The sequence below is a fragment of the Piliocolobus tephrosceles genome, chromosome 8 (assembly GCF_002776525.5).
Source record: "Piliocolobus tephrosceles isolate RC106 chromosome 8, ASM277652v3, whole genome shotgun sequence".
Lineage (NCBI taxonomy): Eukaryota > Metazoa > Chordata > Mammalia > Primates > Cercopithecidae > Piliocolobus > Piliocolobus tephrosceles.
In genome coordinates, this window is record NC_045441.1 from 139,465,445 (window position 1) to 139,488,646 (window position 23,202).

Sequence of the window (23,202 nt, forward strand, 5' to 3'; positions counted from 1 at the left end):
CCCCGTCTCCCACCCCTGCCCGTCTCCCACCCCTCCCCGTCTCCCACCCCTGCCCGTCTCCCACCCCTCCCTGTGGTGTAGCGGGAGCAGTAGCCAGTACTGGCTCAGGTACTGGACTGGTGACCTCCCAGCACTTGCTGGAGGCCCCAGGGTTCAAGAGGCAAAGGAGACGCCCCTCTCCTTGGAGCACTGCCAACACACGCTGGTTGGAAACCAAATGTTACCATGTGAGATGGCATCAGCATGTTGTCACTGCACCCAGTGGCTGGTTCAGGGAAAGTCTCAGTACCAGTGGATGATTGGCATTTGGGGGAAGGCTTCCTGGAGAAAATGACTTTGAACTAGGTCTCAAGGTCACTACAATCACAGACCAGTTGTTTTCTGGGTGCCAGGCAGCGTGAAGGGCTGCGGGAAGTGAAGGGCACGTTGTCCCCTCTGGGAGCGCATAACCTGCTGGGACCGTGGCACAGTTGCGGGCGGCGGGTTACAGCGGCCTTAGGGGCGCCAGGATGGCCAGGAGAAGGCTGGGGCTTCCGAGAAAGCCTGGCAGCAGGAAAGGGTCGAATTTGTGGGCTAGGGCACGTGGGGGCTAGGAAAGCCTGGTCATGAGAGGGGATGCGAGCTTTGAGCTCTGGGGGATCTTGATGTTGAGAGAGAGGGGTAGGACCATGTGGCAGGGCCCTGGCCACCCAGTGTGGCAGAGAGAAGGGAGAGAGCAGAAGCTGGCGTCTGTGAAGGCTGAGGCTCACCCCTCCTCCCAGGGCAGGAAGCTGTCTGCCATCTCCAAGGCCGAGTGCCACGGACTTTATTCCTCTTGATTAAACATAGGCCCCTGTGAACCTCTGAGTCCCATGGCTAGGGGTGTGCCGGGGGTGAGGGGGCAGGGGGATGAATGCTGACTGTCAGGAAGCAGCGTCCTGAGCTCCTTTTCTGCGCCAGGCCCTGCACTGGGACTTTTCCAAAATCTCACCCCTCATGGCACTGCCAGAGTCTGGCCTCAGTCCTGGCTGCTGAGGAGCAGTTGACGTTCGCAGTGGATGTTCAGAGGGGCCTTGGGGTGATCGTTTGGGGCTGCACAGCTAGAAAAGGGTGGAGCTGGGGTTCGGATGCTGGGAGTCTGCATCCAGAATCCTCCCCCTCCCCATACCTCTGCCTCCCGGGAGTGGGAGCTAGGAGGGCCCGGAGTCCGATGTCCCCTCCCTGGCTACCCGCTGTGTGGGTGCTGAGCGTGAGGGAGGAGGCTGGCTTTCTCGGGCTCACGGCCATTCTGTCTGCCTAGAACCCAGGTGGAGGAGGCGGTGGCGGTGGCCAGTGGCACCGCAGGGGGTGACGACGGGGGTGCCTCGGGGCGCCCCCTGCCCAAAGCCCAGCCTGGGCACCGCAGCTACAACCTTCAGGAGAGGAGGCGCATCGGGAGCATGACCGGGGCTGAGCAGGCACTGCTGCCTCGGGTCCCCACGGATGAGAGTGAGGCCCAGACGCTGGCCACAGCTGACCTAGACCTCATGAAGAGTGAGTGCTGGGCCTGGGCCAAGCCTGGCACTGGTGGGCGAAGGAATGAGAGAAAGGGGGAGCCCAACCTTGGTCCTCTGTCCCCACAGGTCACCGGTTTGAGGACGTTCCTGGGGTGCGGCGGCACTTGGTGCGGAAGAATGCCAAAGGTTCCACACAGAGTGGTCGAGAAGGGCGGGAGCCTGGCCCCACACCTCGGGCCCGACCCCGGGCCCCCCACAAGCCCCATGAGGTACCACGCTCTGCTTCAGGGTCTTCCATTAACTTCCCATCCAGCTTCCCCCCACGACGCTGCCCCTACCTCTCAGACCAGCTATAATCTCAAGCCTCAGGATTGCAACCTTTGTTTTGTTGTTGTTGTTTGAGAAAGTCTTGCTCTTTTGCCCAGGCTGGAGTATAGTGGTGTGATCTCAACTCACTGCAACCTCTGCCTCCCGGGTTCAAGTGATTCTCCTGCCTCAGCCTCCAGAGTAGCTGGAATTACAGGCACCTGCTACACCCAGCTAATTTTTGTATTTTTAGTAGAGACGGGGTTTCACCATGTTGGCCAGGCTGGTCTCCAACTCCTAGCCTCAAGGGATCCGCCTGCCTTGGCCTCCCAAAGTGCTGGGATTACAAGCGTGAGCCACCACACCGGGCCCAGGGATGCCATCTTTCGTCATGAAGGTTGTACACTGCACAAGAGTGCAGTGTACACGTCTTAGAGCTTATCGACTTGGGCACTGTGATTATGCTCCCCAGGGTGGATGTCGTTGATTTGAGTATTGTGGTTTTAATTCACATCTGAGCCATTGTTGATTTCTGTATCATGACCATCTTAGAAAGAGATGCCATTTTCTGATTTGAACAAAGGGCACCCCTTGGGCTGAAGGTGGCTCTGTGTAGCACTACACTTCATTTTTCAAAACCCAGTTGCCTCTGTACTTGTTCAATCCTCTCAGCCACCTGTGAAGATGACAACAGGTGGTGTCAGCTATAAACTAGAGTGCTGTGACTTGGCCAAGGTCACTTGGTTACCTAGTGATGCTGCCCATCTTAAGGGCCCTGGTCCTGAACTCTGACGCACTGTGTTTTTGTCCTCATTTTATGAAGGCATAATAGCATACAGTAAGCTGCATCTGTGTGAAGCATCCAGCTCAGTGCCCTGTTGCAGGCCCATACCTGCCTAGCCATTTCCCACACTCCAGAAGTTCCTGCACGGCCCCACCCAATCAGTATTTTTCAGAGGCGACCACTTTTCCTTCCTTTGCAATTAGTTTTGCCAGTTCTTGAATGCCTGTCAATGGAATAGCCGGTAGGCATTCCACTTGTTAAAAGGCCTACAAAACGCCATTGCTTTCATACACAGTGGCCATTTCTCAAGCCCTTACTCTGAGTCACGTAGCGTGCCATGTGCTTTTCCCTTTTGTCCTCCTGACCGTTCTTTGAGGTGTTCCCATTTGACAGATGAGGGAAGCTGCATCTCATTGGTTAGTCAGTTGTCCAGGGTCTCAGCTGGCTGTGGGACTGGTGCGCTTGTGCACCACCCACTGTGCTCATGCTGTCCAGGGTCACCTGGCTCCCTCTGATACCACTCACCTCTGACCCCCACCCAGGGCCGCCTCTGGCTCTGTACCCTGAAATGCCTTCTCTTCTCTCCCCGAGGTGTTTGTGGAGCTGAATGAGTTGCTGCTGGACAAAAACCAGGAGCCCCAGTGGCGGGAGACAGCTCGCTGGATCAAATTTGAAGAAGACGTGGAGGAGGAGACAGAGCGCTGGGGGAAGCCCCACGTGGCCTCCCTCTCCTTCCGCAGTCTCCTGGAGCTCCGCAGGACCCTTGCCCATGGTAACCCCGCTCCCCTCCTTCTCCCGCCTGGCCAATCCCCAGGAAACGCTCCCAAATGGCCCCAAATCTGTCTTGAGCCCCATGATGTGTGACAGCCCCAGAGCCCAGAGGGAGCGTAGTCCACACCCAGCTCGTATTTGCATTTTTAGCCAGCAGCTTCTTGATATTCTCAGATAACAACTGTGTTTTGGTTGCGAAAATGTTCTAGAAGCCATTTTGATGTAAAGCTTTCTGAAATTCCTGGCATGCCTTGGTACCATCTTAGAGATTCTGTGGAATGTGATCTAATCTGTAGCTGTATAGACTTTACAAAATGACCACTCACCACAGATGCAGGACTTCCGAGTCCTATGTTTGCTTGCTTGCTCCTTCACAATGGGCGACCACTCTCAGTTGTTGTTAAAAGGCCTGTTTCTAAGCAGCTGAGGTTCTGTGGTTTGAGGCAGCTTAGGAAAAAAATTAAATATATATATATATATATATATATTTTGAGACAAGATCTTGCTCTGTTGCCCAGGCTGGAGTACAGTGGTGTAGTCTTGGCTCACTGCAACCTCCACCTCCCAGGCTCAAGTGATCCTCCTGCCTCAGCCTCCCAAGTAGCTGGAACTACAGGCACATGCCACCATGCCTACCTAATTGTTGTATTTTTAGTAGAGATGGGGTTTCATCATGTGGCCCAGACTGGTCTCAAACTCCTGAGCTCAAGCGATTTGCCCACCTCAGCCTCCCAAAATGTTGGGAGTACAGGCATGAGCCACTGTGCCTGGCTTAAAATTAAATTAAAAAAAAAAAAAAAAGTAAACAAAAAACAAAGCAGCTGAGGACCTAGAAACCTGCTTTTAGAATTGTTTCCCAACGAAGAGTCCATAGACCCTGAGTAAGGCTCAGGGGCTTTGGGTAAAGTGCCACCGTGGAAGGGCTCCCTCACTAGGCCTTGTGGTCTCCAGCCTGGCTGCTTAGGAGCTTTTGGTTCTGTTTATTCTTTTTTTTTTTTTCGAGACGGAGTCTTGCTCTGTCACCCAGGCTGGAGTCCCGTGGCGCTATCTCAGCTCACTGCAAGCTCCGCTTCCTGGGTTCACACCATTCTCCTGCCTCAGCCTCCCAAGTAGCTGGGACAACAGGTGCCCGCCACCACGCCTGGTTTATTTTTTTGCATTTTTATTAGAGATGGGGTTTCACTGTGTTAGCCAGGATGGTCTCGATCTCCTGACCTCGTGATCTGCCCGCCTCAGCCTCCCAAAGTGGGATTACAGGTGTGAGCCACGGCACCCAGCCGGTTCTGTTTATTCTTTAGTCTTTGTTCCTGAAAGTTGGCCCTGCCAGATGAATGACCTGGTAACTTTCGAAGGGACTGTTACTTCTGTGTGCAATGGTGAGGGGAGGTCCAGAAGCTGACAGGGAAGTCAAGAAGTTTGGGGCAGAGGGGGGTCTTCAGATGGCTCCAGGACAGCCACACGGATGAGGCCACAGACCAGCTGAGTTGTGTATCAGAGAGTAGAACTAGGCCCTAGAGTGACACAGCACCTGGCTCACTTAGAGGAGAGTTTTCTTTTTTCTTTTTTTTTTTTTTTTTTTTGAGACGGAGTCTCGCTCTGTCTCCCAGGCTGGAGTGCAGTGGCCAGATCTCAGCTCACTGCAAGCTCCGCCTCCCGGGTTTACGCCATTCTCCTGCCTCAGCCTCCCAAGTAGCTGGGACTACAGGTGCCCGCCACCTCGCCCGGCTAGATTTTTGTATTTTTTAGTAGAGACGGGGTTTCACCGTGTTAGCCAGGATGGTCTCGATCTCCTGACCTCGTGATCCGCCCGTCTCGGCCTCCCAAAGTGCTGGGATTACAGGCTTGAGCCACCGCGCCCGGCCAGAGGAGAGTTTTCTAACAGCCAAGAGGGTTCAACCAGAGTGGGTGGCCTGGACCGTCCCTGTGGAGGCCAGATGCTCCCTGGAAGGGGTGTCCGGCAGGCATGGCCTAGATGGCCTCTCTGGTCACTGAGGTTCAGTGGTCTCTGTGGAGCCTCGTAACGTTCCTGGGGGTCTGGTGGAGGGGAGGAACCAGAGGGTTGATGTGACTTAGGCTCCTGAGGGAGCTAGAACCCGAGCCCGCGTCCTTCATGTGTAGGCTGGTGTTCCAGCCCCGGCACCCACCCACCTGGCTGCCCCACCTGTCCCCAGCTCCTGCTGCCATCCCATCTCCTGCCACTGTTTTGCGACCTGGGGCTGAGGGGCCCTCTGTGCCGTCTTATGCTAGGGGCTGTGCTCTTGGATCTGGACCAGCAGACCCTGCCTGGAGTGGCCCACCAGGTGGTGGAGCAGATGGTCATCTCTGACCAGATCAAGGCCGAGGACAGGGCCAATGTGCTGCGGGCCCTGCTGCTGAAACACAGGTGAGGCCCTGTGGGCCAGCTGGGGACAACACTTCATCCAGCCCACCTGCCCTGGCCCTTGTCATTGACCCTCCTTTGCCTCACTGCCCTCTGCCCCACCAGCCACCCGAGTGATGAGAAGGATTTCTCCTTCCCCCGCAACATTTCGGCTGGCTCCCTGGGCTCCCTGCTGGGGCATCACCATGGTCAGGGGGCTGAGAGTGATCCCCACGTCACCGAGCCTCTCATTGGAGGTGTTCCTGAGACCCGGCTGGAGGTGGAGCGAGAGGTGAGGGGAGAACCGGCCCTGCCTGGGCTGGCGGCAGGACTGAGGAAGCCTGGGTGTGGACTCAGAGTGGGAGGGGCCTGGCTGGGCTGAGCTCTGTTCTGTGTCCCCCAGCGCGAGCTGCCGCCTCCAGCACCACCAGCTGGCATCACCCGCTCCAAGTCCAAGCACGAGCTGAAGCTGCTGGAGAAGATCCCTGAGAATGCTGAGGCCACAGTGGTCCTCGTGGGTATGTGGGGCAGGTCACATGTGGGGGCCTTGGCAGCCAGGCCTTGAGGCAGGGTCCTGTAGTCTCCCTGGCCCTGCCTCGGTGCCACCCCTGGGCGAGGGACTGGAAGGCGGTCCTGCTGCTCTGCTCTTGCCCACGATGGTCCCATGCCCCTAGGCTGTGTGGAATTCCTCTCCCGCCCCACCATGGCCTTTGTGCGGCTCCGGGAGGCCGTGGAGTTGGACGCAGTGTTGGAAGTGCCGGTGCCCGTGCGTTTCCTCTTCCTGCTGCTGGGCCCAAGCAGCGCCAACATGGACTACCACGAGATCGGCCGCTCCATCTCCACCCTCATGTCAGACAAGGTCAGCTACCCTCCTCCTCTGGACCCTGCTTCCTGGAGCCCACCCTTGGCCAGTCTTGATTCCCATGACTGCCCCCCACCCACCGGCCTTGCCCACCCCCAGCTCCAGGCCCTCAGCCCTCTTCTTTGAGCCCTCCCCAATCCCCATCCTGCTTTGGCAGCAATTCCACGAGGCAGCCTACCTGGCTGACGAGCGGGACGACCTGCTGACGGCCATCAACGCTTTCCTCGACTGCAGCGTGGTGCTGCCGCCCTCAGAAGTGCAGGGCGAGGAGCTGCTGCGCTCCGTGGCCCACTTCCAGCGCCAGATGCTCAAGAAGCGAGAGGAGCAGGGCCGGCTGCTGCCCACAGGGGCCGGGCTGGAGCCCAAATCTGCCCAAGATAAGGGTACGGCCAGGGCGGGCTGGGGTTGGGGCTGCCTCAAGGGGGTGAGGTGGGCAGGAGGGGCTGGGGCGCCCTGACGGAGGCCTGGGTTGCAGCGCTCCTGCAGATGGTAGAGGTGGCAGGGGCAGCTGAAGACGATCCCCTTCGGCGGACGGGGCGGCCCTTTGGTGGGCTGATCCGAGATGTGCGGCGCCGCTATCCCCACTACCTGAGTGACTTCCGAGATGCACTTGACCCTCAGTGCCTGGCTGCCGTCATCTTCATCTACTTTGCCGCCCTGTCTCCTGCCATCACCTTTGGGGGGCTGCTGGGTGAGGAGAGCCTTCAGGTAGAGGGTGGGGCGGACTGCCCAGGGCCTGGCCACCAGCTCCTGAGCTGGTTCCTGCACCCCTAGGAGAGAAGACACAGGACCTGATAGGGGTGTCGGAGCTGATCATGTCCACAGCGCTCCAGGGTGTGGTATTCTGCCTGCTGGGTGCCCAGCCCCTGTTGGTGATCGGCTTCTCGGGGCCCCTGCTGGTCTTTGAGGAGGCCTTCTTCTCGGTGAGGGCTCTTCCTGCCCATCTCCAGCCACCCCTCCTCTGCCCTAGACACCTCCCCACAGCATCCCCACCCAGAGTGAGGGACCTGACTGCCCCCACCTCTAGTTCTGTAGCAGCAACCACCTGGAGTACCTGGTGGGCCGCGTGTGGATCGGCTTCTGGCTGGTGCTCCTGGCCCTGCTCATGGTGGCCCTGGAGGGGAGCTTCCTGGTCCGCTTCGTCTCCCGCTTCACCCAGGAGATCTTCGCCTTCTTGATCTCACTCATCTTCATCTATGAGACCTTCTACAAGCTGGTGAAGGTGGGCAGGCCCCTGCCGAGAGCTGGGCCAGGAAGGCCGAGGTCTCAGGGCTGGAGGGAGTCTCTTGGTCCCATCCTCTGGATTCAAGGCCAGGCTGGAGCATTCCTGGGGCTTGTTGCCAACACACACACCAGGGCCTCAGATTAATTTTTTAATCAATTATTTTGAGACACTCTTACTCTGTTGCCCAGGCTGGAGTGCAGTGGCGTGACCTTGACTCACTGCAACTTCTGCCTCCTGGATTCAAGCGATTTTCCTGCCTCAGCCTCCTGAGTAGCTGGGATTATAGGTTTGCACCACTATACCCGGCTAATTTTTGTATTATCAGTAGAGACGGGTTTCACCGTATTGGCCAGGCTTATCTTGAAGTCCTGACCTCAGGTGGTCCACCTATCTCAGCCTCCCAAAGTGCTGGGATCACAGGATTGAGCCACCACACCCGGCCTTGATTTATTTTCAAACAGCAACTCGAACCAGACAGATGAATCTTTCAAAAACTCATACTTTTTCTTTTCTTTTTTTTTTTTTTTTGAGACAGAGTGTTGCTTTGTCACCCAGGCTGGAGTGCAGTTTTGGCGCGATCTCTGCTCACTGCAACCTCTGCCTCCCGGGTTAAAGTGGCTCTTCTGCCTCAGCCTGCCAAGTAGTTGGGATTACAGGCACATGCCAGCATGCCCAGCTAAATTTTTTGTATTTTTTTAGTAGAGATGGGGTTTTACCGTGTTGACCAGACTGGTCTTGAACTCCTGGCCTCAAGTGATCTGCCCGCCTCGGCCTCCCAAAGTGCTGGGATTACAGGTGTGAGCCACTGTGCCCAGCCAAAAACTCGTACTTTTATTTTTTAAAAACTTGTATATTTAATGGCACAGTGGCACCATTAGAGCTCACTATTACTTCAAACTCCTGAGCTCAAGTGTTCCTTCTGCCTAAGCCTCCCTAATAGCTGGGACTACAGGTGGGCCCCATGCCTAATTTTTAAATTTTTTGAAGAGGCCTGCCTAGATTGCCCAGGCTTGTCTGGAACTCCTGGCCTCAAGCGATCCTCCTGCCTTGGCCTCCCAAAGTGTTGGGGTTATAGGCATGAGTTACCAGGCCCAGTCCATCTTTTTTATTTTATTTTATTTATTTGTTTATTTGTTTTTTTGAGACAGAGTCTTGCTCTGTTGCCCAGACTGGAATGCAGTGGTGTGACCTTGCCTCACTGCAACTTTGGCCTCCCGGGTTTAAGCGATTCTTCTGCCTCTGCCTCTGCCTCAGCCTCTTGAGTAGCTGGAATTACAGGTGCCCACCACGCCCAGCTAATTTTTGTATTTTTAGCAGAGACAGGGAAGGCTGGTTTCGAACTCTTGACCTCAAGTGATCTGCCTGCCTCGGCCTCCCAAAGTGCTAGAATTACAGGCGTGAGCCACTGCACCCAGCCTGTTTTTTTATTTTTATTTATTTTTATTTTTTTTTATTTTTTTTTGAGACGGAGTCTTGCTCTGTCGCCCAGGCTGGAGTGCAATGGCCGGATCTCAGCTCACTGCAACCTCCGCCTCCCGGGTTCACGCCATTCTCCTGCCTCAGCCTCCCGAGTAGCTGGGACTACAGGCGCCGGCCACCTCGCCCGGCTAATTTTTTGTATTTTTAGTAGAGACGGGGTTTCACCGTTTCACCGTGTTAGCCAGGATGGTCTCGATCTCCTGACCTCGTGATCCGCCCGTCTCGGCCTCCCAAAGTGCTGGGATTACAGGCTTGAGCCACCGCGCCCGGCCCTGTTTTTTTTATTTTAAAACACATATTATTTTTAATTTGCTTTTAAAACTCACATTTTTAATAACAAAGGTACATGCTTTTGTTAAAATGTCAAACAATCCAGGAGTGTAGAAAGGGGAAAGACTCCAGAGGTGACAGTCAGTCTGGGCATCAGATGTGTGTAAGAGACCACTCTGTGGTCCTCTGTGCTCATGTCCTCCTCCTTTAGGCCCCCGGATCCTCTCTGAGCCTGGCTGGTGCCCCTCACCAGCTGCCTTCCTGACTTAAACCAGCCGCTCGGTCTTTTCTGCCCCACACTACCCTGTGCTCACAGCTGGTTCTCTAGGTCATTGTCTTAATTCAACAAGACAAGCTCTTTGAAAGCAGGCCAGCCTTTCCCCTGCCCCACCCCTTCCACCTGACACTGAGCCCCAGGAATCTTTTCTGCAGTCCAGCTGATGGAGGCCCTGTGGCCTCCTCTCCCCAGATCTTCCAGGAGCACCCCCTGCATGGCTGCTCAGCCTCCAACAGCTCAGAGGTGGACGGCGGTGAGAACATGACATGGGCCGGGGCAAGACCCACGCTGGGGCCGGGCAACAGGAGCTTGGCTGGGCAGTCTGGGCAGGGGAAGCCCCAGGGCCAGCCCAACACGGCCCTGCTGTCACTGGTGCTCATGGCCGGCACCTTCTTCATCGCCTTCTTCCTGCGCAAATTCAAGAACAGCCGGTTCTTTCCTGGCCGGGTGCGTGGGCTTAAAGGCCAAGAGGGGGTTAGGGGCAGGAAGGGGGGTGGCAGGAAGTCAGTGGCTGTGGTGGCAGGCCTCTGAGTGGTGTGCCTGCCCACTCAGATCCGGCGGGTGATTGGGGACTTTGGGGTGCCCATCGCCATCCTCATCATGGTGCTTGTGGATTACAGTATTGAGGACACCTATACCCAGGTAAGGTGCTGCCCGCAGCAGGCAACGGCTGCTGCCTCCACCGCCCTGGGTCTAGGTGTTCCCCTCCAGCCTCCAAACCCAGCCTGTCCTTAAGCTTAAGCCTGTCCTTAAGATGCCAACCCGTTTCCGTGGCATGCCCTCCACATTACCTTAACCCTTGTCCCTACACTGTGTCTGCCCTGCAGAAGCTGAGCGTTCCCAGTGGATTCTCAGTGACTGCCCCAGAAAAGAGGGGCTGGGTCATCAACCCTCTGGGGGAGAAGAGCCCCTTCCCGGTGTGGATGATGGTTGCCAGCCTGCTGCCCGCCATCCTGGTCTTCATCCTCATTTTCATGGAGACACAGATCACCACGTGAGTGGTCCTGGCCGAAGGGATATGAGAGGCTGGAGCCCCAGGCCAGGCTGGGGAACTCAGCATGAACCTCCAGCCACACTAGGCAATCCCAGGGACCTCAGCGAACCTTGGATGCCTAGATGGCCACAGTTTAATCTGTAGACAGCAGAAAAACCCCCTGATGTTTGCTGGGACAGGAACAGCACGTGGAGGGGCAGGCCAGCCTGGCAGTGCTAGCTGGGAGCTGTTGTGGAGGATAAGGGCTGGGGGCTGAGGTTTTGCTGCTCTATAATGGAATTTGAATCCTGACGGAATGGACAGGGACCACCAGGTTCCAAAGCCAGATGGAGGCACTGGCTGGGCATTCTGGAAAGACCCTGTGGTCTGTGGAGTTGAGTCCAGCCTGGGCCTTAGCAGCACCCCTCCCTCTCTCAGGCTCATCATCTCCAAGAAGGAGCGCATGCTGCAGAAGGGCTCCGGCTTCCACCTGGACCTGCTGCTCATTGTGGCCATGGGCGGCATCTGTGCCCTCTTTGGCCTGCCCTGGTTGGCTGCTGCCACTGTCCGCTCCGTCACTCACGCCAACGCGCTCACTGTCATGAGCAAGGCTGTGGCACCTGGGGACAAGCCCAAGATTCAGGAGGTCAAGGAACAACGGGTGACGGGGCTGCTGGTTGCCCTGCTTGTGGGTACGTTGCCTCTTGCCCTTCCCTTCCCAGTGGATTCCCCAGGGCTGGTGGGTCCAGGGGACCCCGTGGCCAACTATTTATCCTGTGCCTCCCATAGGCCTCTCCATAGTTATTGGGGATCTGCTTCGGCAGATCCCCCTCGCTGTGCTCTTTGGAATTTTCCTGTACATGGGAGTCACCTCCCTTAATGGGATCCAGTTCTATGAACGGCTGCATCTGCTGCTCATGCCACCCAAACACCACCCAGATGTCACTTACGTCAAGAAGGTAAGCTCCCCCAGATCCCCACTGGAAGGGGTGTGCCTCTGGCCATCCTGGTCTACTTGGGTCATTCTCCAGCTGCCCCTCCCATCTGCCCACTTCAGCCAGCCCCCACCTCCTCTCTGTACCAACCCGGCTCTGTGGCACCTAGGAATGTTCTTCCATCCCCAACTCCGAAGAGGGGAGAGGCTCTTCCCAGCAGCAGGCTGGGGAGGAACCTGGGCTCACCTGTCTCCGCCCCTCAGGTCCGGACCCTCCGTATGCACCTGTTCACGGCCCTGCAGCTGCTCTGCCTGGCCCTGCTCTGGGCCGTCATGTCCACAGCTGCCTCCCTGGCCTTCCCCTTCATCCTCATCCTCACAGTGCCGCTCCGCATGGTGGTGCTCACCCGCATCTTCACCGAGCGAGAGATGAAATGTGTAAGCCCTCCCGCCTGCCTCCCCCAGTCCCTCCTGCCTCCCTGTGGATCTGGAAAGGCCCCCCGCCCCCCACTTCCCTTCTTGACCACCCCCCCCACCCCACAGCTGGATGCTAACGAGGCAGAACCGGTGTTTGATGAGCGGGAGGGTGTGGACGAGTACAATGAGATGCCCATGCCTGTGTAGCCGCCACCGAGGGACAACCGAGGGACTGATGGTCGAGGGGACAGGCTGGTGGGATGGGGTCCCCCTCCCATGCCCCTCCCTCCTTTTTATTTAAGTGAATAATTTAATGTCCCCTCCTCCCCCACTGCCCCTGCAGTAAAGTGCTTTGGCCCCCACCTATCTCTGGCCTTTTGTCTTTGTATGGGGGGCATGAATGGGAAAGAGGCGGGAGACCCAGCTCTGCTCCCCATGCCAAAACTGAGATTCACAATGGGGAAGGAAAGGAACTTTAATGAGAAATCAAAACATAGGGAACCAAAGTGCAAATCATCCACCCCCCATGGGGGGGCCATCCTGAACCCCACATCATCCCTTCAGCCCCCTTCAGGCCCCCAGCGCAGGCCCAGGGCCTGGAGCTTCTGCCTGAGGTAGCTCTTGAGCTGGGGCAGGCCTCTCTGGGACTCCAGTTCCTCGAAGGGTAGCTGTGGGGAGAGGAGAGGGCAGCAGGTTACCCGCAGGCCGGGAGTAAGGATGCGCCACAGGGAAGGCCAGGGCCACTCACCGGCAGGAGCTGGTAGCCCATCAGGCCCAAGTGCCGCTCCCTCAGGGCCCTTGAGCCCAGCAGCACCCTGCCGTCCCGGCAGAAATGCCAGCGTTCCCGCAACACCAGCACCACCCTGCAGGGGGAGGGATGTGGCTCAGGGCATGGCGGGCAAGGTGGCCAGAGCTCCCCCACCCTGCCTCCATTACCTCTGAGCAGGGTCTCGAGTAGTGGGGCTAGAGGCAGCCTGGCCGTGTAGGCAGGACCTTGGTGGGTATGGCAAGAAGGGGTCCTGGGTCCTCACGGGAAGCACAGCACCAGAGCTGCCGACGCACAGCAGGAAGTCTGGAGGGGGAGCAGGGTTGGAGGCCTTAGCCAGAGCTTTGTCTCCATGGGCCTGCCACCTGCCCCTCGCTCACCTGTGCAGTAGCCTGGAGGCACAGTCAGGTCCTGGCGGTATTTCTCCTCCCCCAGCAGCTGGCGCAACCCCTCAGCTACTATGTCCTTGTGACTGAGGAGAAACGACACCAGTAGCAGGAAGGGCCCGGCACCTCATCCTAGTCTGTCCCAGTCTAGTGCCACCACCCTGGGTAAAGCCCTCTCCTGCTTCGGGGCCCAGTTTTATGGTGGCTGAGAGCTCCTTAGCTTTGGCTTCATGGTCCCTCTGGCTTTTCCACTCTGCTGCTCCCAGGCTGGCCCCTCCCCTTACCCCAGGCTGCCCCATCCACCTGTACTTGCAGCGGGCACGGTCGGTGATGAGAGGCTGGGGAAAGATGGGCACTTGCTGCCTTCGGGGAAGGCGGGGACCCCGGTATCCTGGGAGCTCCAGCTCCACGGCCGTGTCCAGCAGGGAGAGGTAGCGACGCACAATCAGAGCATGAGGGGTGCCTGTGGGGAGGCGGGGACTGGGGCTCTGGGCTGCAGGCCACCCTGTTCCCCTGCCTCTCCAGCCCTCAGGGGCCCAGCCGGCCATCCTGGCTGCGTACCACTGATGTAGTTGATGAAGCCAGGGGAAAAAACAAAGTGCAGGGCTCTGAAGGGCAGGCACCGCAGTTGGCACAGTGACATCAAGATGTTGACTGTAGCCAGGGGTGCCACCCCTGCTTCCCGAGCCAGGATCCTCTCAAGGCAGGGCATAAACTGCTGTTCCAGGGGCAGGTAGTTCAGCCGCCCAAAGGGCAGAACCAACTTCTGTACCACCTGTGGAGGAAGAGCAGTTCATTACCCAGTGTGAAGTATTTCTGCAGTCATTTTTTACAAGCTAAGCCTTAGAGAGGCTTAGCCCTCAAGTTTCTAACACTGCTGTAAAGACAGGACAGTCCCTACAGCCTCACAGTTCAACAGCAAAGCAGTCACAAGCTGCACATGACTAATCACCAGACAGGCGGAGGGGACATCACTGTGGGGTTTGGCCCTGAAGACTTCAAGGAGAGGGATGGGTGGAGCTAGGATGGTGCTAAGAGTGCTTTGGGAAACTGCAGAGTTCCAGGAATGCATGCTGGTGACAGGAGGTGGGCAAGTAACAGAGCGGGTGTAGGAAAAGATGTCCCAGGGGACAGAGAGGGTGTGTCTGCTTCAGGAAAAGGATAGCTGAGCTGCACAGGGTGCTGGGCCTGACGAGGTCCCTGAGAATGACTGAGATGCACTGGAGGGTGGGTGGCAAGCCCACCTTGCTGCTGAGCTGGGTTTCCTGAACCACCAGGAAGTGGGCAATGGCTTCCAGGAGCTGGGGCTCCCGCAACCGGTGCCGGGCCAGGTGCTGGGCCAGGAGCACCATCACATGGGGAGTCAGTTCCTCTGGCCTTGCCTCTGTGAAGAACAGCCTGTCACGCTGGGCCTTGGCTGGACCTCCAGCTGGCTCAATTCCACCTCAGCCCAGCCAACTGAGACCACCTTTCTCCTCCTGTCAACCCCCCCAACCCCATCTGACTTTAACCCCCTCCAGCACCTGCCAGGCTGCTGATCAGATGCTGCCGTGGATACCGCAGAAAACGGGGACAGCTTAGAGCAGCTTCCAACCTTTGCCCACCTCGGAGAAGGGGCTGCAAAGGGGGAGGTGGCTTCGGAGGGAGGCGGAGCCTTCGCTCCTGTTCCAGGGCACACACCAGGGGACCATCGGACGGAAAGCCTGAGGGGGAGAGGTAAAAGGCAGCCTGGTACCAGAGCTGTGCTGCTGTTCCAATCGTGAGGTTACTTGAATTCCCCACCTTTCTCCTCTCTGTTTCCTGAGCAAGAAGGTGTGCTAGAGTTTAAGTGCAAACACTAGAGAAATGTAAAGTATCATGTCGCTATGAGGTATCAAAACGGTCTGTGGGGAGTACATACAAAGATGGCAAATAGGCTTTTTTTTTTTTTTTTGAGATAGAGTCTAGCTCTGTCACCCGGGCTGGAGTGCAGTGGCCGGATCTCAGCTCACTGCAAGCTCTGCCCCCCAGGTTTACACCATTCTCCGGCCTCAGCCTCCTGAGTAGCTGGGACTACAGGCGCCCGCCACCTCGCCTGGCTCGTTTTTTGTATTTTTTAGTAGAGACGGGGTTTCACCGTGTTAGCCAGGATGGTCTTGATCTCCTGACCTCGTGATCCGCCCGTCTCGGCCTCCCAAAGTGCTGGGATTACAGGTTTGAGCCACCGCGCCCGGCCGAGGCTTTCATCTTGTACCAATTGTGACAAATTATGGTGGCTTCCTAGGGCACTCTATTAGCAGGAATCTGAGGTGGCACCCTAGCGAGGCTGGAAGGAGTGCATTCGTCTCATGATGTCTGCCACAGACACAGGACGGGAGCAGGAGCAACCATTCCTGGGCAAACGCCTGAGAGGCTGGGTCTCTCCGTTGTCCTCTACTGTTCTCCCTATTCTTCATTAACACCCAGCCCCCCAGGCGCCCACCTCAAGCCCCTCCTCACCAAGTAAGACTGCAAGGTGCAGACACACGTGGATGGTGTGAATGTCAAAGGAGGGGCAGTTTCGGATGATGAGCTGACTCAAGTCCTGCAGTGTGGCCTGCTCCACAGGAGGGGGCCGTGGCCGAGACCCCAAGAGCTGGCCCAGACGACGAAGCGCCACCGAGTAGTGGTGGGCGCGCACTTTGGTGGGGTTCTGGCCCAGCCAGCGCAGCAGCTCCCCGGGGCTCTTTGCCTGTTCCAGAAGCCGCTGCAGTCCTTGCACAGGACCTGCACTGGGGCCTCCTCCAAGTGGCCGGTCCGCCCATTTGCTGGGCCCCAAACAGCAGGGCTGTACTGGAGGGATCAGTAGCAGGCCAGACAGCCGAGCAGGGGAGGTCTGAGCAGAGAGCAGGACTCGAAGCATGGAGTTGGGTGATGGAGACCCTGAGGGGCAGCCCAAAAAAGGGGGTGAGGTTTTCTCCAAAGGGGAGAAAGACCTGCTACCTACTCCTTACCTCACTCCTCATTTAGGGGGCCTGTGGTCAGAGCAACCAACCCTTTGTGACTGCTCTGGGCCTCTTCCCCACCCCGCCCCTCTGCCTCCTTCCACGCCTTTGAAACAGCAATCATAATCCTCAGTGCGCTCAGCGCACTACTTGCAAAGCAATTCCACATGCACCATCTCTGATGCTCCTTACACGCCCATGAAAAGTAGGCAGGGCTGGCATTACCTCATTTCACCAGTGGAGAAACGCAGGCCCAGAGCAGCGAAGGGGTTAAGCCCGAGGTCATTAACCGGGTTAGTGGTCGCGCCCAGTCTGGAGCCCAGGCGGCACCGGCGTGCACTCTCCCAACCACCTCCCACTCCCGCAGGAGGCGGCGGCGGCACAGAGGGTGGAACGCGGGCTCCGCGGCTGGACGGCGCTGGGTTCCATGCTGGGCGCTCCCACTCACCAGCGGCGTGACCTTGGACAAGTGGCTTCGTCTAAGTCTCCTCACCCGTGAAATGAAAACGCAGCGCCCACCTCGCAGGGCGCACGTGGAGCCCGAGTGCACCGCTTTGCGATGGAGTGGGGTCGGCGAAGTCGGGGGCCCCCACACCCACCCCGGCCCAGGGACGCCAGGAGACCGTGGCCGCTGCCGCTAACACCAGCTCCCGCTGCCCTCCCACAGCCCTCCCCGCAGGCGCCACCCCTACATGACTCCCCGGGCCCTGCGCAGGTCGCTCCCTCAGTCGGTCTCGGGGCCCGGGGGCCGGGTTCCCCCCGAGGCCTCCTCATCGGCTGGCCACTGAGTCCGCCATCTTCCCAGCAGCCCCCAGATAGCCGCCCGGACACCAATCCCGAAACAGCTATCGACCAGCGGAGACGTGGCTCCCGGCAGGCACTGCGAGCCAGGGAGTCGTGAGCCCCGCCCGCGGGAAGTGCGCGCGCGGCACCGGGGGCGGGGCCACGGAGGCCGGCGCCAAAGCCAGAGCAGAACGCGGGGGAGAAGGGAAAGCGGTGGGCCAGAGCCGAGGGCGCAGTCCGTGCCGTTCTCTCCCAAGGGGCGAGGACTCCCTGCCCACTATCCCGCACACACTCAGACACACTGCAAGAGTGAAAACTTCACAGTTACTTTAATCTGCACAGGTTCCGGGGAACTCCTATGCCCCTCCCCTTCACCTGCCTCCCACCGTCCTGGCGTCCCCAACTCAGCCCAGGGAGCTGTCAGGGATTGGAGGCGGCTGGGTCCTCCGGCAGAACGCTAAGACGGGCCCCGGGGACGGCCGGGCTCTGCCCGGGGCCGAGGCAGCGACAGCAGATGCCCGACCCCGAGGAGCCCACTCCCAGTACGGACTGAGGGCCAGCAGCCCCGGGAGGTGGCCCCGAGCCCCGGTGGTCGCAGGGCGGGGCCTCTGCCAGCCCCTGGAGTCTTCTGCGGCGCAGGGCTGGGCTCCAGGGCAGCGGGAAGAGGCAGGCCGGAGAGACGGGCCTGGGCAGGCAGCAGCTCCCGCTGCGGCGCGGGGAGCAAGGTCCAGAGGGGCCGGCGACGCTGCCAAACGCCCGCGGAGGCACTACGGGCGGTACATGGCAAAGGCCAGGAGACTGAGGAGCAGGGTGAAGCCGGCCAGGCCCAGAGTGGCGGTCAGGGGAAAGAAGGGCCGGTACTGGATCTGGCAGTACCACAGCAGCAGCAGCAGCAGGAGCAGCAGGGGCAGCAGCAGGCTGCCGATTTCCAGCCCGGAGGGGCCGGGCTCGGACCCCGGCGGGCAGGGGGGATTTGGGGGGCCGACCCTCGTGGACACGTGGCAGTGGAGAACGCAGTTGGGAGGGAGGTGAAGGCTGCCCAGGGTCTGGGTGTCGTCGCCTAGCAGCTGCCCTTGGTAGATGAGTCGCACCTGCTGTTCCCGGCCAGGAAACTGGGTCCTGAGGAGAGAGGGACCTGGGTAAGAGAGCAGGCCTCAGGCAATCCTAGTCCCTGGCCCCGGAACAACACTCCCACCCTCCCCCTGCCCTCCACAACACACGGGCCCTGGCCTGGGAGGGGCAGTCTGCCAAGGGAACAAGTGCAGTTGTGATCTGGGGCGCTCGGCGCCTCCACTATAAAGGAGGGCTGGGTCTTAGGTCTCTCCGGGGCCTTCTGTGACCACTCCCCCCACCCCTGTCTTTAGCATTGCTCCTGCCTCTTGACCTACTTACCTTTTCAAGGAGCCAATGGTGTCGTGGGGCCAGGCCCTGGCCACCTGCTCTGAATCATTGAGGAATTTCAGCCGTAGCACGAGGGGCTCCTGCGGGGAGTCCGGGGCTGGTGGTGTTGCTGTGACCCCCGTGCTGGGCTCTGGCTGTGCAGCTTGACCTCTGTGTCTCAGGCTGGGGGTCTCTGCCCCTGGGACCTCCGCTCTCATGCTGTCGGTAGCTGCCATGGCTGCGCTGGGCTGGGATGGCGTTGGGGTCCCTGACGGCTGGGGCAGTGGGTCCCCGCCCTCAGCGGTGTGCGTTGAGACCCAGGCGAGGGCCAGCACCAGAAGGCAGGCAAGCACCGAGAAAAGGACGGTCACCTCATCACCCACCCCTTCAATCAGGGTCATGGCGCCTGCCTTGCCCGCCGCGCTACCGAGCTGGAGAGGCACAAAGAGCCCGTGAGGCGCAGGCCCTCTGACCAGGAGCCCTGGAACCTCCACAGGGTCCTGCCCCCACCCCACCGCGATGCTCCCACCGTCCTCAGCCTCGGTTCCCTCACCCACCCCAGGGTACCGGCTGCTTTGCCTCCCAGTCGCCCCAAACTTGCCTCCAGGTGCCCCTTCCCATCGCCGAATCCCAAGTCCTAACTTTCTGTCATCTGAGCTCGAGGTCTTCAACCAGCTCCCAACTCACCCAAACCCTATCCCAAGGTAAGGGCCTAAGCAACGCCTCCCCTAAACTTCACCCCAGCCAAACATCACCCCCAAGCGTATCTGTTCTCCTGCCCACTACACCCCAGTGTGTCTACTCCTTCACCGACTTCACCCCATGCTCATCTACTCCGTTCCTAAAGTTTCTCCGAGGTGGGGGTAGAGCCTCTGTGCCCTCACCCCCCGCCCCCCGCGTTACGGTTCACCTAAACCCCACCCGCGGCACAGGACTGCTTCCCAGGCTTCCCCCACAGCAAACGTCAAACTCCGCCCCTGGGCAATCTGGAGCCTCCGAGCGTCACCACCCACCCAGCTCCGTCCCCTCAACCCCACTCCGCGGAGGCCCAACTCCACGCCTTCTCTGGAAGTGTCTCCAAGCCCCGCGGGCTGCCAGACCCCAGATCCCGCCCGGAATCCGAGACTTCACGTTCCCTACCCCCACCCCTCATCACCCCTCCCACCTTCCCGCCCCCCGGAGCCGCAGGAGGGCACGGCGATCCCGGGCAGGACAGGGCGGGCGGGGCCCGGCCGGGGCCCTGGGCGGCGGGGTGGGCGCGGTCACGGCGCGGGGACTCACCGCCCGGCTGCCCCAGCTCCATCGCGGCCCCTCGGGCACTTCCGGGCGGGAGGCGCGGAGGTCGCAGGCACCTGAAGCACCCCTCCTTCCTCGCCGCCGCGGCCCGGGGCATTGTGGGACTTGTAGTCCGGCGCCGCTCTGTCCCCGCCCTCCGCCCTGCGGACCCACGTGCTGGGCTCCACCCGCGGTTCTCTGCGCCAGCAGATCGCGGAGGGGCCGGCGGGGACGGCTTTGGGGGGTTGCGCTACCCGCTAGAGGTTTGGGTGGCAGCAGGGTCCGCCCCCTCCCCCGCCAACAGCCACAGCATCTGTCACACCAGACACCGACGTCAGCTGAAGCGCGTCAGAGCACCCGTGTTCGTGATGCAGTGAGGAAGGCTCTGAGGAACTCAGGTGGCCCTACCCTTATGTCAGAGTGGACGCCAGAAGGCACTTTGGCCACCAAAATTAATTCTTTAGCCCAGAGCCCAATATCCATGGGCTGTCCCACCAGGCTGGCCAGGGATACCCATCCTCAGGGCTGCCCCCTTTCCTTGGTCCCTTCCTCCACCTTGCCTTTTCAGGACTGTGGAAGAAGCATAGACCTTGGAACCTGGCGCAAATCCTGATCCCTTATCCTGTGCTTAGCTATATGACCTTGGGTGGGTTATTGAATCTCTCTAAAGATTAATTTCTTCCTTTCTGAAACATACTTCGTAAGTCAATCATAAGGAAGAAATTAGATGTTTTATTAAAAAGTGTGAAAACTAAGGTACATGTCACACAGTAGCTATTTGCTCACCTCCACCCAAAGCTGGTCCCTGGAATCGGGTCCTTGGTGTGTTACTGTGTGGATGGCATTGAATCCCAGGCCTGTGGATATCTGTGGATTTTTCCCTCTGGGCTCCCGTAGCCCCAGAGATCTCACATCCTGGTTTTTACAGGCCAGTCTTGATTTAAAATAATCTATCCTAGTTTTCCCATAGTTCTTGCCTACTGTGGGAGCAAGTGGCCCAAATATTGCCTTAGGAATGTCAGTCTAGATTGATACCATACAGAACTAACCTATCTAGTTCCATCCCTTCTGTTCATTCATTTATTCTACTAACATATTTTTAAAAGATATACTATGGCCAGGCGCGGTGGCTTATGTCTGTAATCCTGGCACTTTGGGAGACCAAAGTAGGCGGATCACTGAGGTCAGGAGTTCGAGACCAGCCTGGCCAACATGATAAAAGCCCATCTCTACTGAAAAAAAAAAAAAAAAATTAGTTGGATGTGGTGGCAGGTGCCCGTAATTCCAGCTACTCAGGAGGCTGAGGCAGGAGAATCATTTGAACGCGGGAGGTGGAGGTTGCAGTGAGCTGAGATCGAGCCACTGCACTCCAACCTGGGCGACAGAGTGAGACTCTGTCTCAAAATATATATATGCATATATATATATATGCACACACACTATATGCCAGGCATTGTGCAAGATACTGGGGAATAAAATGGTGAATCAGATCCTCTTCCTGCCCTCATGTGGCTCCATATACTAGTAGAGGAGCTAGTCGTGTGAACAGCCCATCAGAGCTATAACAGGTGTGTGCTAGTTGCTGGGGCAACACATTTGAGGAGCTCGTTGCTCTTAGTATCTCTCTTGGGAGGTATACCTGGTGCTACTTCCTGCTGTCAATTCTAATTAAGCATCTAAAAGAGATGTTGGATGTTACTTTTAGCATTATACAGCATCAGAGCTAGGTTTTCTGTTCAACCACTATATTTTGCAGATGAAACCTAGAGAGGGCACAAGATATCCTTAAGGTTATACAGGGAGATAGAAACACAGACACAGATTCCTCAGGAACTTAGGAGACCTTATGTGTTGATTAGCTTGCACCAGGTGTTTTGGAAGGTACAAGGAACTCAGGAATAGTGACTAGGTTGGTACTGGGGCTGAGTTGTGTGGGTAATCAAATGGTGGACAGCTTCATGCTGGGAAACGATCCAGCTTGGCCAGGGAAGTGGAAGTGTGTGTAAGAAGGACGATGTGTGTCAGTGATGCCCGAGGATATCTGGGGGTAGCAGATACCCTGCAACATCTCTGGGAGATTTACTGGCTGGAGCCACTGCTCTGCAAATGTCACCTCTTGTAGGTTTTAGGAAACGTGTGTGCGTGTGTGTGTTGGGGGGGTGGGTGGGGGGGCGGCTAACAACTGCAGCCCACTTTGGCAATGGCACTGCAGAGGACATTGCAGGGAGCTACCTGACCCTAGAGGGAGTGAAAGGACAGGATGGACAAGGGGTGAGGACAAGAAAAATTGAGAGCCACGTGGGTTTTGGTTGGTCTCTCCAATGGGATGAGTAGGGGAGAAAGGCATATATTTCATCCCTCCCTCTTCTTCCTCTGTGTACCAATGGGGTCGGGTAGCATTTAGCTAATCTCCCAAGTCCGGCAGAGGGACGGTCTTTTAGGAGAGGCCGGATCACCACAAGGTAAGAGTAGAGACGAGTTTGTTCAAAGTGTCATTTACAGGGGCCCGCCGATGATGAAGCGCTCAGGGAGAACTGGAAATAGCAGCCCAGAACCTATCCCAGCCTCTGAGCTGCAGCCGGCAGTGGAGAGACTGGGCATGGAGCCAGGGAGAAAACTCTGGCAGCAGGGTGGTCTCTAGGGCTGACCTCCGAGCCTGGGGACAGGGGAGCCTATGCCGCACTGAAGGCGGGACGCTGTAAGCGAGGAGCGGCTGGGCCTGGGCGGGCTCCTCGACCAATCAGCCTCGGTTAGCCGCACCCTCAGGCGCAGGGCACTGTTTGGGCATTGCCTAGAGATCGGACACCCGGCCCAGATCAGCGCAGGGAGGCGAAAGCGACAGCCGGGCGCGGGAGGAGACCAGGGCAGCTGTCCCCTCCGAGAGGGTGGCCCTCGAGGCAATGCGGGTGGGGGCTGGTGAGGAGGCGGAAGGGCCGAAGCTGAGTGGGAGGGGCCCGGGCGCCTGGGCTGGAGCGCGCGGCTCGGGGGTGGAGGCTGAAGAGCCAGCAAGCGAGCGAAGGGCGGGGGCGCCCGGGCCGGCGCGCAGGAGGGGCGGGGGCGGCGGGGAGGGGGGCTCAGGCTGCGTGTGCCGGAGCCGGCGGGGGCGGCGGTGCGTGCGCATGACGCGGGGGGGGGGCCCGGGCCGCGCGCTCCCGGTCCCGTTGTTGTTGCCGCTGGAGGCTGCTCCGAGGCAGCGGGATCACGGCGCCGGGAAGCGCTCGGCAGCGGCGGCCACAGCGTGCGCGGCGGCGCCTCCTGGCCTCGGCCTCCGGCCCCCGGCCCCCGGCTCCATGCGCTAGCCGCGCGCCACCAGCCCAGTAGTCCCGGCCCCGCCAGCCCCGCGCGCCCGCTCGCCGCCGCCGCCTCCGCCGCGCCGCCCCGGGCCCGCCTCGGGCCCCACGGCTCCGAAGCCATGAACTTCCAGGCGGGCGGGGGGCAGAGCCCGCAGCAGCAGCAGAGCCTGGCGGCTCCGGGGGGCGGCGGCGGCGGCGGCGGCGGCAGCGCGGGGGGCGGCGGG

The 23,202-nt window shown here is 58.9% G+C and overlaps 4 protein-coding genes across 6 annotated transcripts in view; 2 read left to right on the forward strand and 2 right to left on the reverse strand.

The window, feature by feature from the left end:
• Positions 1 to 12,498, forward strand: part of SLC4A2 (solute carrier family 4 member 2) — an 18,315-nt gene extending 5,817 nt beyond the window's left edge. The window contains exons 6-23 of the mRNA XM_023225507.2: positions 1,280 to 1,512; positions 1,602 to 1,744; positions 3,157 to 3,337; positions 5,584 to 5,719; positions 5,822 to 5,987; positions 6,099 to 6,213; positions 6,370 to 6,554; positions 6,715 to 6,940; positions 7,033 to 7,248; positions 7,332 to 7,480; positions 7,585 to 7,779; positions 10,001 to 10,255; positions 10,361 to 10,450; positions 10,636 to 10,802; positions 11,220 to 11,473; positions 11,571 to 11,740; positions 11,980 to 12,153; positions 12,259 to 12,498. Coding sequence (XP_023081275.1) covers positions 1,280 to 1,512; positions 1,602 to 1,744; positions 3,157 to 3,337; positions 5,584 to 5,719; positions 5,822 to 5,987; positions 6,099 to 6,213; positions 6,370 to 6,554; positions 6,715 to 6,940; positions 7,033 to 7,248; positions 7,332 to 7,480; positions 7,585 to 7,779; positions 10,001 to 10,255; positions 10,361 to 10,450; positions 10,636 to 10,802; positions 11,220 to 11,473; positions 11,571 to 11,740; positions 11,980 to 12,153; positions 12,259 to 12,339 — 3,136 coding nt within the window. The 3' untranslated portion in view covers positions 12,340 to 12,498. The remainder of the gene's footprint in view (positions 1 to 1,279; positions 1,513 to 1,601; positions 1,745 to 3,156; positions 3,338 to 5,583; positions 5,720 to 5,821; positions 5,988 to 6,098; positions 6,214 to 6,369; positions 6,555 to 6,714; positions 6,941 to 7,032; positions 7,249 to 7,331; positions 7,481 to 7,584; positions 7,780 to 10,000; positions 10,256 to 10,360; positions 10,451 to 10,635; positions 10,803 to 11,219; positions 11,474 to 11,570; positions 11,741 to 11,979; positions 12,154 to 12,258) is intronic.
• Positions 12,499 to 12,590: 92 nt separating this feature from the next.
• On the reverse strand, positions 12,591 to 17,138 carry FASTK (Fas activated serine/threonine kinase). Of its 2 annotated transcripts, none has more exons than XM_023225508.1 (10): positions 16,940 to 17,138; positions 15,763 to 16,185; positions 14,808 to 14,987; positions 14,529 to 14,668; positions 13,846 to 14,059; positions 13,588 to 13,747; positions 13,279 to 13,370; positions 13,069 to 13,204; positions 12,881 to 12,995; positions 12,591 to 12,800 (listed from the first exon to the last, which is right to left on the reverse strand). In XM_023225508.1, exons 1-10 carry the CDS (start codon positions 17,019 to 17,021, stop codon positions 12,693 to 12,695), a joined length of 1,650 nt encoding a protein of 549 aa, XP_023081276.1. In that variant the 5' UTR covers positions 17,022 to 17,138; the 3' UTR covers positions 12,591 to 12,692. The 2 variants fall into 2 exon arrangements, with proteins under 2 accessions (XP_023081276.1, XP_023081277.1); XM_023225509.2 differs by having other exon boundaries at positions 16,473 to 17,051.
• Positions 17,139 to 17,340: 202 nt separating this feature from the next.
• TMUB1 (transmembrane and ubiquitin like domain containing 1) lies at positions 17,341 to 19,822 on the reverse strand. Of its 2 annotated transcripts, none has more exons than XM_023225510.1 (3): positions 19,692 to 19,822; positions 18,423 to 18,841; positions 17,341 to 18,149 (listed from the first exon to the last, which is right to left on the reverse strand). In XM_023225510.1, the coding sequence occupies exons 2-3, from the start codon at positions 18,809 to 18,811 to the stop codon at positions 17,798 to 17,800; spliced, it is 741 nt and encodes a 246-aa protein (XP_023081278.1). In that variant the 5' UTR covers positions 18,812 to 18,841; positions 19,692 to 19,822; the 3' UTR covers positions 17,341 to 17,797. The 2 variants fall into 2 exon arrangements, with proteins under 2 accessions (XP_023081278.1, XP_023081279.1); XM_023225511.1 differs by having other exon boundaries at positions 19,576 to 19,709.
• A 3,248-nt stretch (positions 19,823 to 23,070) lies between these two features.
• AGAP3 (ArfGAP with GTPase domain, ankyrin repeat and PH domain 3) overlaps positions 23,071 to 23,202 on the forward strand; it is a 63,460-nt gene continuing 63,328 nt past the window's right edge. Inside the window, exon 1 of the mRNA XM_031936092.1 lies at positions 23,071 to 23,162. Coding sequence (XP_031791952.1) covers positions 23,098 to 23,162 — 65 coding nt within the window. The 5' untranslated portion in view covers positions 23,071 to 23,097. The remainder of the gene's footprint in view (positions 23,163 to 23,202) is intronic.